This window comes from Cnephaeus nilssonii, assembly GCF_951640355.1.
Source record: "Cnephaeus nilssonii genome assembly, chromosome: 13".
Classification (NCBI taxonomy): domain Eukaryota; kingdom Metazoa; phylum Chordata; class Mammalia; order Chiroptera; family Vespertilionidae; genus Cnephaeus; species Cnephaeus nilssonii.
In genome coordinates this window covers 61,471,599-61,488,590 of record NC_137084.1, presented here as the reverse complement: position 1 = coordinate 61,488,590, position 16,992 = coordinate 61,471,599, and the positions used below count along the sequence as shown (strand labels likewise).

General features: G+C 44.4%; 1 protein-coding gene across 1 annotated transcript in view; it reads right to left on the bottom strand.

Annotated features, from left to right (window-relative positions):
• Positions 1–320: 320 nt before the first annotated feature.
• ENDOD1 (endonuclease domain containing 1) overlaps positions 321–16,992 on the bottom strand; it is a 36,671-nt gene continuing 19,999 nt past the window's right edge. Inside the window, exon 2 of the mRNA XM_079787339.1 lies at positions 321–4,526. Coding sequence (XP_079643465.1) covers positions 3,324–4,526 — 1,203 coding nt within the window. The 3' untranslated portion in view covers positions 321–3,323. The remainder of the gene's footprint in view (positions 4,527–16,992) is intronic.

The window sequence follows — 16,992 nt, the reverse complement described above, 5'->3', positions numbered from 1 at the left end:
TTTCTATCATGTCCCTTGTGATTCAGATCAGTGAAGCACTGCTTATCTATGAAGGCCGAATCACAAACACTTCATATCCCAAATAGCTTTTAGAAAAAACAACACTGAAAAGCAGTTCTAAGCCTATTTCACTGATCTAACCTTCTGTTTCCCCATGTAGAATTCAAAAGGGGCGGGGGGAGTGGGGGTACGCAAAGCCAAATGTAAGTGGAAACTGCTTGAGTGGATCAAGAAATGAAAAAAAATAAAAGTCGCAGATAATCCCCAAACTTCATTTCAACCATTAGAATTCTCCCCCTTCAGACATTTCACAAAATGGCTAATGAGTTGTCAACAATTACTTTATTGAGCATTGCAAGGTACACAGCATTGTACATAGCTTGAAAATGTCCAATTGACTTTTGTCACACCCTCTCTAAAGGCGTCACGGATTTCCATGGTTCTGTAGTTTTTTCTCCCGCGCTCCAGGGAGTGGCTGCTAGTACCTTTGCTGTAGCACTTACCATGCAGTTGTACCAGGTGGTCTCCCTACTCAATTTTTTTTAACTCCTCAAAGATGTGATCCATGTAGTGTTTATCTCTGCAACCTTGATGTTCAAATACATATTGGGTAGATGAATGATTGAATGAATGACCAGTGCTTCACTCTAATTCCTCCTCCAAACTCCCTAGTCTGCATCTAGGTGGAAGTGTTAATGCCGAGTGAGAAGCCAACATTCAAAAGGCACAATGGAAAAGGAGTGTCCACAAGTGTGGCTAGTCCACACGCTAGAAAATCAGCTCCCTCATAATGAGCAGGTGGCTGACTTCCCCAAGGGCCTGAGAACATAACAGAGCCACGGAAAAATCTCCAAGCCAGAGATGGGGTGTATCAAACCCAAACTCCCAACTCAAAACCCAAAGTAGCTGGTTGGATGCAGACCAGCAGTCCAGCCACGTGCTGGGTCCCTGTGCCCGTGAGCCAGAGGCACAGTCATCGCTAGTGGTCCAGTGCAGAGTCTCAGCCACCCAAACTTAAGAATATTTTTGCTTTGTTATCCCTTCACAAATTAAAAAAAAAAAAAGCCATGCAAGAATCAATAAATAAGACATTAAACAAGCCATGAAACAGAAGACACTTCCAAATGGCTCTCAAGAAGCAGTTTGGATGCCCCGCTCCTTGCATGGTGCCAAGGGGCTCCAGCTGCCATGGATGCCCCCTGTGGACCTTTCAGTTTGCAAATATGTACTATGAAGGAACACGGAGCCTGTGGGAGGCAGTAAGCATGATGCTGCGCATGGATGGCCAATAGCGTCACCACATAGGCATGTCCAACTGATTAGTGTGTTTGATGGATGATGGAGAAAACTCTGCCATAGTCCAGGGAGGCAGCTGAATAGTACCACACACACCACATATCTGACATCCCAGCAGTGATGGGACGTGTGCAAAAGATCGTGGTTCCTGATATGCCATCAGGTAGCCGGGAAACTGAAGGCAAGCCTGTTACCTCCCTGTGCCTCAGGCTACTTGTCAAATGAAGGTTTGGCCAGACTATCTCTCTGGTCACGTCTAAGATTCTCTTTCTTTCATCCGGCAGGATTCTTGACCCATTAGTATCCTCACCCTTCCCTGTACCTTCACACTGCTGAGATGAAGAGCAGCATGATCACGGGTGCTAATGCTCACAAACGGAAGTGTTGGTGAAGTACTGCTTAAGATTCTTAAGTTGAGTTCATAGCTCCCTATCATGGACCAGTCTGGGGTCATACTCCCCAACCTTGGCATCACAAAGAGCAGCTTGCTGGCTGCTCTTCTACTTTGGGTCCCATTCAATGATTTTTCTGCAAAATGTAACTCACTACACTCATGTTTCTCATCCACCAACCTGATACAAATAGTTGACCAATCATCCTTTTCTCCTTGTTGTCTTTCTGGACCCCAGGTTTTTGCATCCGACTTTCAGATGAATGGTGGCCTGTGCCCCCAAGACCAGTATTTTACACTTGAGTTGGGGTATTTTTGTTTGTTTGTTTTTTACCTCACAGCAACTCTTTAGAACACTTAGAAAAATCCGGACCATTCATTCTCAGCAGTGGAAGGCAGAGCAAAGTTTGGGAGATTCTGCTTCCTCTTCTTACCATTTTCAGTGCAATATTTAAAATGACAAGTGTTTGATCAAACCACTGGGGATTAGCTCTCAAATCAATTTGCATTAATGGAGAGTGATGTTTTCTAGCCTCAAACACACTATAAAAATAATTGTCTACGAGATAATTCTTAATCAAGTTTATACATATGTAAACTTTCCAGACGGCTAGAACAGTTTTTGTTCGGTGGCTCTTTTCTATACATTTATACCAAAACAATCATTTAAGGATAGAAGTCAATGTGTTTTACTGTATTGGGTTCTTGCTTGATGTATAAGAAAGACTGATCTAGTATGTTGCAGAATTTGAATTTTCATATTAGCTTAACATGTAGGTCTTTGAGCTCCATCTTGTCAGCCAGATATTGAATATATTTCAAATTAGTCCAAGCTTGGCTAGGGATGTCCTGTGAACTACAGCACTTACTCAGAGCTGGGCTCTGACCCATGTGCCCTCTTCTTCATACCCAAGAAGACTGTCCTACAGTGTTCAAGGGGCAAATCATCTTTGCCCTTGCATTCAAAATTTGTTATGCCGCTTTTGGCATAAAATGTTTATCATTACATAAAAGAGAAATTCAGCAAAATTCAACTCTGGAGAGAAAAAAAAACATCTTAAAGGTCCTTGGAAGCCACAGAAAGCTAAGGGATATAGCAGACTCTATACCCTAAGGAAGCTATTTCACCAGGGAAGCATGTCTGCACCTCACCAAGGTCGGCGGAGTTGAGGAGAAAGAGAAGCGAAAGACACATTGGCCAAGAATATTTATACCAGTTTTGCCTCGAGTCTCAGAGAGGAACAAGAGGAACAAGATTTCTTTCTCATCGTCTCAGAAACCCTTTGGTTTAAAGTTGTCCTCTTTTTCATTTTCCCCTCTTGTAGAACTTTAATGAACACCACAATGTCTCAGCTGGCGATCTGTATCAGAGTAAATAACTAAAGGTTATGGTTTAGAAGTTTGCTCATTTCATATCAGATGACCTAGACATAGTCCTACCCTGACCATTTCTCTAGGATCGAGTCTAAATTGCACCATCTTCCTTTGCAAAAACATACATTCATCCCCATGAAAGGCCAAAATTAAAGATAATTGATAGTGAACAAAGACCCATTGTACAAAGTATTCCAGACTTTTCTATTTAAAAAAAAAAAATCAAATTTACTGTGACTGGCCACTATTAGTTTTTTGAATTCTATAACTCCCCAGAATTTTCAAAAGTAACCTTGTAGCCAATTCGCTTGAAAACGCTAAAGACAACCTGAAATAGGCCACCCATGGTACCAAAAGCAGTGTCAAAGAGCAGAGAGATGGCGCCACCGAGGCCCACTGCAATGTCCTTGCACACAATGGGAATGGCGCCCATGGTGTACACGGGGAAAGTGGCCACATCCACAAGGACTCGGACAGGAATGCCCAGAATGCGGCAAACGACCTTCAGCAGACAACAAAGGATCCGGAGAATGGCCCTGATGATTTTGACTATGACTTTGAGTACCTTCCAGGGAATGCTTGCCAACTCTTCCCCAATGGCCAAGAAGTAGGAGACAGTGGCTGAACCCAGGTGGTAAAGGCAACCTTCTATGCCATTAATCACCTGCTTGGTGGCATACCACAGGACATACACAGTGTTCTTCAGGATGCCTACCACAAGATAGCAAATTAACTGGGAAAGCTTGATGAACGGGGTGGCGATGAAGCCTACGAGATTCCCCAGAAAGCTCCTCCTTTCCTCGGGTGCCTCTGGAGGCTGCAGAGCAGACCTCTTGCTCCTTGTGCTGGGGAGGGCACCAGTGGTTTCTTTAGATTGCACCATCCGCTCTTCATCCTGGACTTGGTTAACCATTTCCAGGATTTTTTTCATTTTCTCCGTGTCCTGTTCTGTTTCACCACAGTTGTTCTGGAACAACTGAGGGTTAGACGGAAGCAGTTTCTCCAGTTCTTTCACCATCACATCTTCTATGACATCACCGTCCGTGGTGTGCTTGACAAAGCCCATGGCCCAGCCTCCTCCGGGGACAGCACAGCAGGCTGCCAGCCAAACAAACTTAGGGATGGTCACCTTGTCTTTGACTTTGACGTCTGAGGGCACGGTGCCTGTGATGATGTATAGGTCGTTCCCACCTCCACACTGTGGGGTCAGGGCCCGGTCCATGAGGCTGTTCAGATTCATGTACCACCGTTCCTGGAAGGTCTGGGTCATCGGAACTGCATTTGTGAGAGCGAATGTGGCCATGTGCAAGTCATTGCTGAGGGAGAACGGGTACAGCTGTCCTCTCTGATAATCAGAATCCAGGTAATCTGTAGTCAAGGCTTGCTTGCTTCCCAGCCTGTCCACAGTGGTGATGGCGTCAGCCTCATTAATCACCTCCTCAAGATTGCTGTTGGGATCATCGATCTGAAAGAGGAGAGGGAGTGTTCAGATGCATCAGTGGCCTTGAATCATTCTGCCAAGACCCTAACACAGGGGTGGGGAACCTTTTTTCTGCAAAGGGCCATTTGGATATTTATAACATCATTCTTAGGCCATACAAAATTACCAACTTAAATATTAGCCTGCCATATTTGGTCAAACATTTCATTAACTCACCCCTAATGCCTTAGCAGGGCCACACCAAATTATTTCACAGGCCTTAGACAGCCCAAGGATGGGATGTTCCCCACCCCTGCGAGTCTAACAGAAGCCCCTATTACACTTCCTACATTTGGGTCTGAAAGGGCTTGGCTTCTGGTGCATGTACCCTTCATTCATTCTAACATCCCCCAATCCTGATCATCTTTCAAACACGGTTTCCTATATTACTCTCTGTGCATCCTCCACTCCTGCTATGCAGTAATATCCTATCTCTTTCTCTCTCTCTCTCTCTCTCTCTCTCTCTCTCTCTCTCTCTCTCTCACACACACACACACACACACACACACACACACACACACACACACCATCATGACATGCTTTTTTAATCTGCTGTGGTTTGATGAATTTCATAGCTCTTTTCTGGACTATTTTTCCATGAGATTCAACTTGATTGTGAAAATGAAAGCAAGGGGAAAGTAGATCTTAATCGGCCCATAAAAATCAGAACTGCGATTCAGATAATCAGCCACCAATGTTGTCTGCAATGTAATGAACACATCCTTAATGAATGTTTATATAGTTTTGGGTATATGAAAAAAAAATCAACTTTAATCACAGCATCTAAATCAAATGAGGGAAAATATATAGCTTATCATCAGTTATTAGATATTTAGGCTAAACTAAAATTACAATTTGACCAACTGCTTTTTGAATTTAATCTCCCCATAACATTTACTGTTATTAACAATTACTTTTCAGTCTAGGTCAATCTAGGTATGTACCAATAATCCTACTTTTGCCCCACACTGTGTGTGTGTGTGTGTGTGTGTGTGTGTGTGTGTGTGTGTGTGATCTTGGTTTTGTTTTTCTTTTTAAATTCAGCGGTATAATGTATACTTTCACTTTACCAATCTGCAAGGGCAAAAGGAAAGAGCTCAGGACTGACCCATGACTCCGTTTTTACCTCTCAAACTGGATTGTCAATTCCTTGATATCAGGGACTCTGTATATTCCCCACAGGACCCAACCAAGGACTGACACACATTAGAATCTCAAGATACTAATTCTTCTCTATGCCCTGAGATAGTCATCATGGCAGACAGGCGTAATAGGAATTTGAACCAACCCATATTTTCAAAAGACAAAAAAAGTTAAGTAAACAATGTTATATCAGAGAAATATCTCAGAGCCATTCAAAAGCATCTGTAATTATGATGAATTTGTAATGATGGGGAAATAAATGCTATAATATTGAAAAAAAAGACAGAATATAAAATTTAATAAATACAAATTTTTAAGTTTAAAAATAGGTGAGAAATACTGGAAGGAAACACAAGAAAATGTCCACAATGGTTGTTTGATTCCTGGGGATGCTAGTGATTTTTTTCCTCTACTTTCTTGTTTTTCTCCCTATGCCTCTCCTACTGACATCAATCCATAAATTATGTATAGTATGTGTTACTTTCAAAAGGAAGCAAACAAGAAATGAATTAAAATAAGTAAATTCTTGCCCAGATGGTGTGGCTCAGTGGTTGAATGTCGACCTATGAACCAGGAAGTCACAGTTCTATTTCCGGTCAGAGCACATGCCTGGGGTTTCAGGCTTGATCCTGGGTGGAGGCATGCAGAAGGCAGTCGATGATTCTCTCTCATCATTGATATTTCTCTCTGTCTCTCCCTCTCCCTTCCTCCCCAAAATCAATAAAAATATATGTATTTTTAAAGTAAGTAAATTCTTAATAACTGATTTCCTAGAGTTAGTGCTACTAAACCCAACACTACCCCAGGGGAATCAAGGCCATGTGAATTGTGTTGTACCTCTTGTCGGGAGGAAAACCAATAATGCATTTCTTCAATTCTGCAATGGCAAATGTGGGCACATTCATGGGAGTATGTGTAGGGTTAGCAAGGGCAATGGATGAGCAAATTGATGTGAAAGCAGCAATATTTACTGATGTCTAATGGATTACTCCACAGCCTCAGCCTTCAAGGCTGTTCCAGTCTTCCCCAGTCCTAGAATCAGCAATGTTCTCCACTCCTACCAGATCCCAGATCCCCAGCGGACAGAGATAAACAGCTCATTCATTTGTAAAGCTTCTGCTGCTACTCTCCTAGGGCTGAAAGATATACCACATGGACATATCAGCCTCATTCCTACATCATGAGATCAAGATATGGCAGAGCCAAGATTGTGGAGTCTTGGGTGTAAGGTCAGGGATTTCCAGATGCATGTGTTGCCATGGTTACAAGGCATTCTGTCTGCATTTAGCCTACAACTTCTTGATCCTCTCAAGGGAAAGTCTGGAGCTGGTTTTTTAATTGCTCCTGTGACAGAGCATAGGCAGCATGCAGGTGTGTTGTCAGCCCAGGGGCCAACCAGGGATGAAACAGTGCCTACGGGGTGGATGGCAGGCCTGGAACAGGAGCAGAGAAGAGAGACTCTTGGATGAGAAAGGAGAGGGAACAAGAGAGAGAGAGAGAGACAAAAGAGGAGGGATAAAAGATAGGGGGAAGATAAGGAAAGAGGGAGGGAGGGAGGGAGGGAGGGAGGGAGGGAGGGAGGGAGAGAGGGAGGGAGGGAGGGAGGGAGGGAGGGAAGGAGGGAGGGACGGAGGGAGGGAGATAACACAATATTCTCTTTTAGGCAGAAACCAGGATTGTGGATTTTGACTTATTCCCAAGCTTTAGAACATGGCCTTACAGCTTTAGAACAAGGTCAAAGGAGATTTAGCTGGTTGCTTCTGCATTCTCTCAGGCCACTTGGGTTCATGGGGCTTCAAATTTCTGCTATGGTTGTGCACCTGGCAACCAGGTTAAGCCTTTTCTACTCAGACTTCATAGGTACAAAGGAAATGGGCCAGGATGGCACCAAGGTTGCTGAGAAGGCCAGGACCTAATTAATGCTACAATGGGCTTTGTGCACCTCCCTGCCCTGGGTCCCCTTAGGCAAAGGAGTAACTAAACTAGATGCTGTGGATACGCATGCAGAAGAGAGCACATCTTCCCTCCCCCTTTCCTTGCTTTTGCAGAACCCCATATCTATGGTCACTATATTCTTATGATCTCCAAATTCGGTTCTATGGCTTAATGACAAGATACAATATAATGTTTGAAATCAAGATAGAAGGCCTGTATACTATACCTATATGGTGATGGGATGTGAGAGTCAGGGACTAATATGGTTTAAACTACTAAATAATTGTTTTCAACATAGCACTATATGGAAGGCATTTTTAAAAATATATTTTTACTAGAGGCCCGGTGCACAAAATTCGTGCACTCATGGTGGGGGGGGGGGAGGGGGATCCCTCAGCCAGGATTGCGAGAGGGCACAGGCCAGGCCAAGGGACCCCACTGGTGCATGATCGGGGCTGGGGAGGGACGTGGGAGGTTGGCCAGCCAGGGAGGGACCATGGGAGGGCTCCAGGGTGTGTCTGGCCCGTCCAGATCAGCCAGACCTTAGCAGCAAGCTAATCTACCAGTTAGAGTGTCTGCCCCCTGGTGGTCAGTGCACAACATAGCAACTGGTTAACCAGTCAACTATCTGCCCCCTGGTGGTCAGTGCACGTCATAGCAAGTGGTTGAACGGCAGTAGCATATCATTAGCATATCACACTTTGATTGGTTGAGTGGCCAACCAGACACTTAGCATATTAGGCTTTTATTATATAGGATTGATTTTAGAGAGGGAAGGAGAGGGAGAGAAAGAGATAGAAACATCAATGATGAGAGAGAATCATTGATTGGCTGCCTCCTGCACACTGCCTTCTGAGGATTGAGCCCAAAATCCCAGCATGTGTCATGAGCGGGAATTGAACTGTGACCTCCTAGTTCATAGGTTGATGCTCAAACAGTGAACCACACGGGCCTGACTGGAAGGTATTTTTACCTTATTTTATGGATGGGGAAACTAAAACACAGAAAGATGATGTACCTTTTCAAAGTCACCCAATAATTAGCAGGAACAGGATTTGAACTGAGATCAGTCTTTTTATACCTAAAGCTTATATCCTTTATTACTAAGCCATACTTTTCCCATCTTCATGGACACTGAAGTGTTATAACAGTTTTCTCTGTCACCAAGTAGGAAAAAATGCTGCACTGTTTGCAATCTACTTTTCTCTCTGTGCCATGGAATAACTGAAGCTCCTCAAGGTTGCAGGGAAAGTAGCTGATATCTGAGCCCCCGGTGCTACAGTCCCAGACTGAAGAGAGAATGGCAAGGGGAAGGTAAGAGGGCACATGTCCAGGCTGGCTTTCATGCCACCTTGTTGCCTTTGCCCACAGTCTAGTGTGGCAGCACAGGCAGAGGGCAGCTGGCCAGAGCAGCTTCCAGACTCCTATTACCCTTAGAAACTGGTCAGCGGTCTGGCCCACAGTGTTCCTATCAGCTCCTCACTTGGCTACTCCTTTTTTTCCCCCCTCTACACCAGTAGGGGTAGCAGAGAACAGCAAACGCAGCAAACCTTGGAGAAAAACTGTAAAATCAGTCCCCTCACCATAACCTCCTCTGCTCCCACTGCACAGAAAGGAGTTCAACAATTAGGAAAGGAACTCTGTAGAGCAAGCATGTCAAACCTGCGGCCCACAGGCCGCATACGGCCCACAACGAATATTTTTGCGACCCAGCCAAAATAATGGTATGTAAGAAACATTTTAATTAAAAATGTGTAACTTAATTTTTACAATATCCTGTTATACATCATTATTAATAACGAACTACAACGTTCACTAATGACTGATTACTATAACCGTGTTGCATTCATTTCCCTTATGCGCCTTACACTCAGGCGCACCATTTCTCTCCACTAATACTAGTAGTGAATATTTTAGCAGCCGATTGCCACATCATTAGTCTTGTACTGACTTGTTTGGTGTGCGCAACAGGAAATAGTTTGTTTTCAGAGAACAAGAAAAATAGGTTTGCGTTACGCTTATTAATTTGTGCAGTTATTCAGTGTCTGGTAAGTTAACATTCAAGAAAAAATATTAATTTTTATTAAAATGTTTTATTATTTTATGTTAACGATGACTCGTTTATTTCAGCCCTTTGTATTCAGCATGTCTCTATTGAAATAAACCTACGTTTCTATGAATATTGAAGCTTTTGTTTTTTGCGGCCCACATAAGCTTAAACCTTGTTTATTTGGCCCGTGTAGCCTTTGAGTTTGACATGCTTGGGCTACAGGCACTGTCACCTGGATAAACTGTATGGCTTAACTGAATCTGGACTATGTTCCTTAAGACTTTCTGTTTCCAATGAACAAAGACTTGTTCATGTTGCCTCCTATACGGATGGTTCACTGGAAGAATAAAAATTACATAGAAACCAAGAGAAGTTGAACCAACAGGCTCCCAAAGATCCAGAATTGTGGCATAGCTTGGCAATGCTGGAACCAGAAATGAGTTCCAGATAGATCTGGGAATTTTGGCAGCAAGTGTCTGTAGCTGAAACTAATTCGCCATTTTAATTGATTGCCATCATTCAGCCACATTTGACCGGTCGGACTTTTTCTATCTCTCCCTCCTGGCTTCTTCATCTACTTCTTTCTGCATAGCTTTTTTCTACACCGTGGCCCCTGCTAACTTATGGTCTCTGTTCAACCATCACTTCAGTTTGCACGTGGATAATCATGGCCTCCCTGGCCACTGACTATATCATTTACCTTCAATCTTAGCTACTGTTACTTAGTAAGTTCCTGCTTCAGACGCTCAAGAGACAGAATCTGAGTTATTCAGCTCAATGTTTCATATCAGGCCATGTCAAGACAAGCCTATAGAATAGCCATCCTTGAGTTAAATGCTCACCCCTGCCCAATCAGCTGTGGCTGGGTGCTGGAGAAGAACTCCATGGAAATGTCAGGCATTCTAGGTTTGGCTTGTCTAGCCATAACTTTAGTTTAACACACTAATGTAGATAAATGAGTGTGAATAATACTAAGCAAAATTAAAACAAGAAATAAATAGATAAATGTCCCAAGGTTTACCTAATCCAGTATTAATCTCTGACAAAAATAACAAAGGGTGTCTTATAAAATGACATATTGACCTTCCATAAACCCTTTATTCTCTCCTTTGAGGATCTAATTAGATACACATCAAACCTTTTCATCTTACATCCTTTCTCATATTTTATATCTCATTAACTCTCCATATTTTATTCTAGGTGAGTTCCTCTGATATATCTTCCAATTCACTAGATCTCTCTTTAGATATATCTAGTCTACTTGTTTGTTGAGGTGTTTTTCTTTTTGCATCTTAATAACTGTTTTTCTTTTCTAACATTTCTATTTAGTTCTATTTCAAATTTTTCTTGATTATTTTCTCTTGTAAAATTATTTCTTATCTGTCAATAATTTGGACATACGTATCTTAAATTCACAGTTCAATTCCTGGTCAGGACACATGCCCAGGTTGCAAGTTCCATCCCCAGTGTGGGGCATGCAGGAGGCAGCCGATCAGTGATTCTCTCTCATCATTGATGTTTCTATCTCTTTCTCCCTCTCTCTTCCTCTCTGAAATCAATTTTTAAAAATTAAGATAAAAAAGCATATTCTCGGGTGAAGATCTTTTAAAAATTAGATATGACATTACGAAGTCACTTCACCATATCATTTGTAAACATATTAATTCCCAGGGCCTAGTAATAGTCTGTTAACTGACCTCCACTGAGAGAAATGCCCCTTACTGACTCCTACTTATGTCTTAAAACCAGTTTTTAACCTATGACGAGACTTTCTTCAGATCCCAAGATGACTAATGTTTTATTACCATTTGTTAAAGAACCATCTGAAAATCTAAAAAAAAATAAAAATAAAAAATCACTATGCCAGCTTCCCATCACCACCATGCTTATTTACTCCACCACCAAGTGCGTCTGGGTAGGCTCTCACTGTCTGAAGGAATGACAAAGTGTGTGTGTAACAAAATACCTAATGCATGTCTGGGAAATTGTATGAAAGGTGGTACAAGTATGTGATTTTTAAAATCTAAAGTATTATTTGCTACAGTGTCATGTAAAGGGCAGGTGTATTTTCCATGCTCTCTGCAGACATAGTTTAATGATCTGGTTATCGCAATTACAGTAAATTACTGACAACACCACTTCCTAAAGACAAAAATGCACCTATGATGTAAGAGGTAATTTCAGAGGACAGTTTCTGGGCTACACTTGCCCTTCTGTGTGCACCACCAGTCTTATTCATTGGTTTCCCAGCAGAGTCTCTGAGGTAGGGGCAGGTACAAAGATCTCACTGTGTAATCCTCCTCCCTGCTGACCTAGTCCCCCTGGGCTGCCAGGGTAATTTGATACTGTTCCTGTGTTTCATGGAAACTTTTTCTTCCTAATCACAACATGTTAAGTAGGTTTTAGAGCTCCCCCGTCCCCCAACCAGCATCCTGACCCATAAATAATCTTATAATAAATTCCTTTCATATTTAGTACCAAGAAAAAATAGTTTCTCTAAACGACTTGGTCTGTTTCCTTCCATCTGACATTAAAAGCTATTTAAACCCATGGGATTTCTTTTTTGCTTTGGGTTTAAATAAAAGGAGACTTTCAAATTTCCTGCTAGTATGCATTTAAAAAAAAAAAAAGACTGGTAGAAAATTGAAAAAGAGTACTGGAGGGGAAATATTCACCCATCAACAATATTTATTATTTTATTATAATTTATAATATTTATAAGCATAAATTTTTGTGACTAGTGCTATGGGAGGAAGCATCAGGATTAGTAATAATAATCCTATCTAATAAAAGAGTAATATGCAAATTGACCATCACTCCAACACACAAGATGGCTCCCCCCGTGTGGTCAAAATGGCCACCACAAGATGGCCAGCAGGGGAGGGCAGTTGGGAGGGACCAGGCCTGCAAGGGAGGGCAGTTGGGGGTGATCAAGCCTGCAGGGGAGGGCAGTTAGGGTGACCAGGCTGGCAGAGAAGGGAAGTTGGGGGTGACCGGGCCTGCAGGGAAGGGCAGTTGGGGGGGACCCAGGCCTGCAGGGGAGAGCAGTTGGTGGGGGGGACCAGGCCTGCAGGGGAGGGCAGTTAGTGGTGACCAGGCCTGCAGGGGAAGGCAGTTAGGGGAAAACAGGCTGGCAGGGGAACAGTTAGGCATCAATCAGGCTGGCAGGGGAGTGGTTAGGGGCAACAGTTAGGCATCAATCAAGCTGGCAGGCAGAAGTCTAGGGGCAATCAGGAAGGCAGGCAGGGGAGCAGTTGGGAGCCAGCAGTCCTGGATTGTGAGAAGGCAGTCAGACATCCCTTGATGGGTCCCAGATTGGAGAGGGTGCAGGCTGGGCTGAGGGACACACACCCCCTTGCACAAATTTCGTGCACCAGGCCTCTAGTCCTATATAATGAAGAGCTAATATGCCAATTAGACCAAAGAGCAGAATGACCATCCGGATGACCTTCTGGATGACTGTCTGAATGAAGCCGGGGATGCAAGGGCCGGGGCAAGCCAGGGCTGCGAGGGCCGAGCCCCTTGCATGAATTTTGTGCACTGGGCCTCTAGTAAATAATATTAATAACAATAACATTTATTGAGCACTTTATGCCAGGCATTCTGAGAACTTTATTTTTGTTGTTGTTGTTGTTAGTCCTCACCAGAGCATATTTTTCCAAAATGTTTAGAGAGTTGAAAGGTGGGGGAGAGACAAACATCAATGTGAGAGAGATACATCGATTAATTGCCTCCTGCACACACCTGACCAGGGCTGGGGATCGAGCCTGCTACCCAGGTACGTGCCCTTGACCGGAAACAAACTCTTCAGTCTGCAGGCGATGCTCTATCCACTGAGCCAAGCCAGCTAGGGCCTGAGAACTTTACATGCATTAAATCAGTCAGTGGCTATGCTATGTATTGACTCATTTAAACTCACAAAACTAGGCACTATTATTCTAACCTGTTGACAGATAAAGAAACTGAGTCCCATCAAGATTAAGTAACTTGCTAAGGTCACACGGTTCGTGAGTAGTAGCATCAGGGCATGAACTGAGGAGGCCCAGCCCCACAGCTACTGTTTTACATGCTTTATAGGCCTCAAAATAGGCCTTCACATCAAGGAACTCGCCATCTATTTAGGAAAACAAGACATAGATACAGACAGAGTTATATTGGAAATGGAGGGGAAAACAACAGCGTAATGCAGTTTATGTTAAATGCCAAGTAAATGGTATAAAGAAAAGAGAACAATCAAATTTCAGAGGAAGGAAGGGCAGCATGAGCGCAGCCGAGGAAGAATTCTTACTTCTTGGAGAAAACAGAAGCTGAGATGGGATCAGGAGGATGGGCAAGACTTCGATAAATTTAGAGAAATGGAAGGTCAGTAAGGCTTAACAATACTTCTCCACAAAGGCTTGAGGCAGAGACAAGCAGCCTGTGAAAACAGGACTGAGTAAGGAAAGAGCAAGGTTTCACTGGAAACGATAGTAGGGGACCGGTTTATAGATGACCTGATACACAGATGACTAATCGTAGACTAATTACAGAGTAGGGGACTGGTTTATAGATGACCTGATACACAGATGACTAATCGTAGACTAATTACAACTACCACTTAGTGAGGACTCACTATGTTCCGGGCACCAGGATAAGTGCTTTACATAAAGTATCTTCTTTAATCCTAACAGGGTCTCTATTACCTTCCTTTACAGAAGGAAAAACTAAGGCTCAGACACTGAGCAGGGTGCCCAGGGTCACGCTGTCAGTGAGGGCCGGTGAGGTCACAAACCCACGTAGTCTGACTCAGCAGCTATAACGCACTCCGCTCTGCTGTACACAGTGGGAACTCCCTGACGGTTTCTGAGGACCAGGGTGTCACTAGGGATGTGTCCTTCCAGGGAGGGTCCACCTGGCTGATCTGGGCAGGGAAGCCTGGACCACAAACAAAGGCAGGCGAGGGGATGGAAAAGGAAGGACACGTGCAAGATTCCGGAAGGAAGAAGCTCAAGATGTGAGCGCTGATGTGGGAAGGTCCGTGGAAACTAAAAGTTGATGTCAAGGGCCAGAGTTGAGGTCACCGGGAAATGAGGGGCAGGGGAGGAAAAGTAAACAGGCCGACCTTTCAATGAGACTAAACTGACAGGCAGAAATATCTGATAGCGGCCGGAGTTTCAGAACTGGAGCTTGGGAGCAATTAGCCACGGAGGCATATTAACAACAAAGAGTCAGCTTGCTCTCATACTCTCTGGTCAGGCACGGTGGCGGGAGACTTACATAAGAGATGCGCACTGCAGTGCAGGTTACCCTGTGGTACCCAGAACAATCAGAAGTATACAGTACAAATGAGCGTTTTTATTTTAACTGCTGTCAATTTATGTTTAATGGGCCCTAGGAAAATATGACCAGCATTTCATATACATGATTTCGTGGATATGATTATTTAGGACAAGACTAAATTGGTTTTCCAGGAAGCTGATTTAAAAACAGTAGAAAGGCCAATTTCAAATAAATAGCAATAAACGTGTACTCAGATACAGCAAAAATGGCAGAGCAGGTTTGCAAATGACTACAACAGCATTGCTGCCTCCCACTGACTCCAACCTAACCCTACCAGGTAGGCACTGTTCTCACCTTACACACAGGAAAATGAAAACTCAGACAAGTGACATGTACAAGGTCATCCAATAAATGAGTGTCAAAGCCTCGGCTTATGCTCAGCTTCTTAGACTTCAAAGCTCCTCACATGAGCCATCAGCAGCCCCTGCCCTGGATGAGAGAGGCACGGCAGCCACTCTGGAGGACAGCAGGAGGAGGAGAGAAGCTGGAAGACCAGGTGGAGCTGTGGGAGAATCAATAGTCTGGGGTCACATCAAAAAAGAGGAGAGAAAGAGCCCAGCCGGCATGGCTCAGTGGGAGTGTTGACCTATGAACCAAGAGGTCACGGTTCAATTCCTGGTCAGGGCAGATGCCCAGATTGCGGGGTCGATCCCAGGGGAGTGAGGGGACATTCAGGAGGCAGCTAATCGATGAGTCTCTTTCATCTTTGATGTTTCTATGGCTCCCTCTCCATTCCTCTCTGAAATCAATATTTAAAAAAAAAAAAAAAAAAGGAGAAAGCTTCGGCTAGGGGAGAATCACCAGTGTGGCACCTGCCTCAGAGAGAAAAGGGAAGATGCAGACAAAGACCAAGGCCTTCCATGATTAAAGAATCCTCGGTGAGACCTCAAAGGGCCATTTCCACAGAGGGCTCTGGAAGGAAGACGGGGTGGAAATGACTGTGTGTGGGCGAGAGGAGGCTGCAGAAACTGACCTCTTGTTAGAGAAGTCTTTATAGGTAAAGGCAGGAGACGAACAGGACCTTAGCTGATAAGCAGGAATTACAGGGATAAGCGAAGACTGTCTTCTAGCCCCCTACGCACGCACAGCCCCAGGCAGAGGGGGCACTGGGAGGATGGGGCTACTTGGGTCTCTGTACCAGGGAGCATCCCAAGGGGACGATGAGAAGGTGACAGCCTAGAGAAGCAGTGAGCCACTGAGCAGAGCCCGGTCCCTGTGGTGTCTGAGCTGTGAAATCCATGCAAACCTCAGGGACCACAGTGGCCCAGTGAACTGTCACTGAGGGAGGAGGAGCTGCTTGTTGGAGGTGACAATCATCTGTAGGACACAGCATGGGGCTGCAGCACCTGTCAGCCATCTCCTGCCCACCCCACACTCTCTCCTCTGCTCCACTTCTGTCCGCCTCCCTCTCTCCTCTCAACTCCTCCAGGGACAGTCACACCAAGGCACAAGCTTTCTGTGAACCAGATCAGAGACATGGCAGGTGCGGGGGAGTCCCCTTAACTCCCTTCCCAGCACCAAGCCTGCACAAGTGTTTCCATGTGACCAACCCCACAGGCCCAGAAGAGTAGGAACTCAGCGAGGGTCCCGGCTAAGACCTCCAAGGCCAGTCAGGGGCCTGCACATGAAGCCAGGGAGTGGGGAGTGGGGCAGCCCTGAGCATGGGTGGAGGGTCACAGAATGTCCCAGAACACACAGGAGCAGAGGAGGCTTTACAGAGGGCTGGGATGACTGGGGAGGACAGTGCCAGAAGCCAATTCCAGCATGTCAGCAGGGCTGAATCATCTGGAAATGGCTGAGGGCATTTCCCCAAACCTGAAAAGGATGCATAAATGATTGCCTGCTGCCAGACAGCTGAGGGCATTTCAATCTACATGTTATTGCCTCCTACTGGCCAAACACCTGAACAGCCATAAACAGTTTCTCCCAAATCCAACAATGCCTCTGTATACTAAACCTGGCCTTTGATGTGTATGTCTACCTTGCCTTAGGACAATTTGTGTT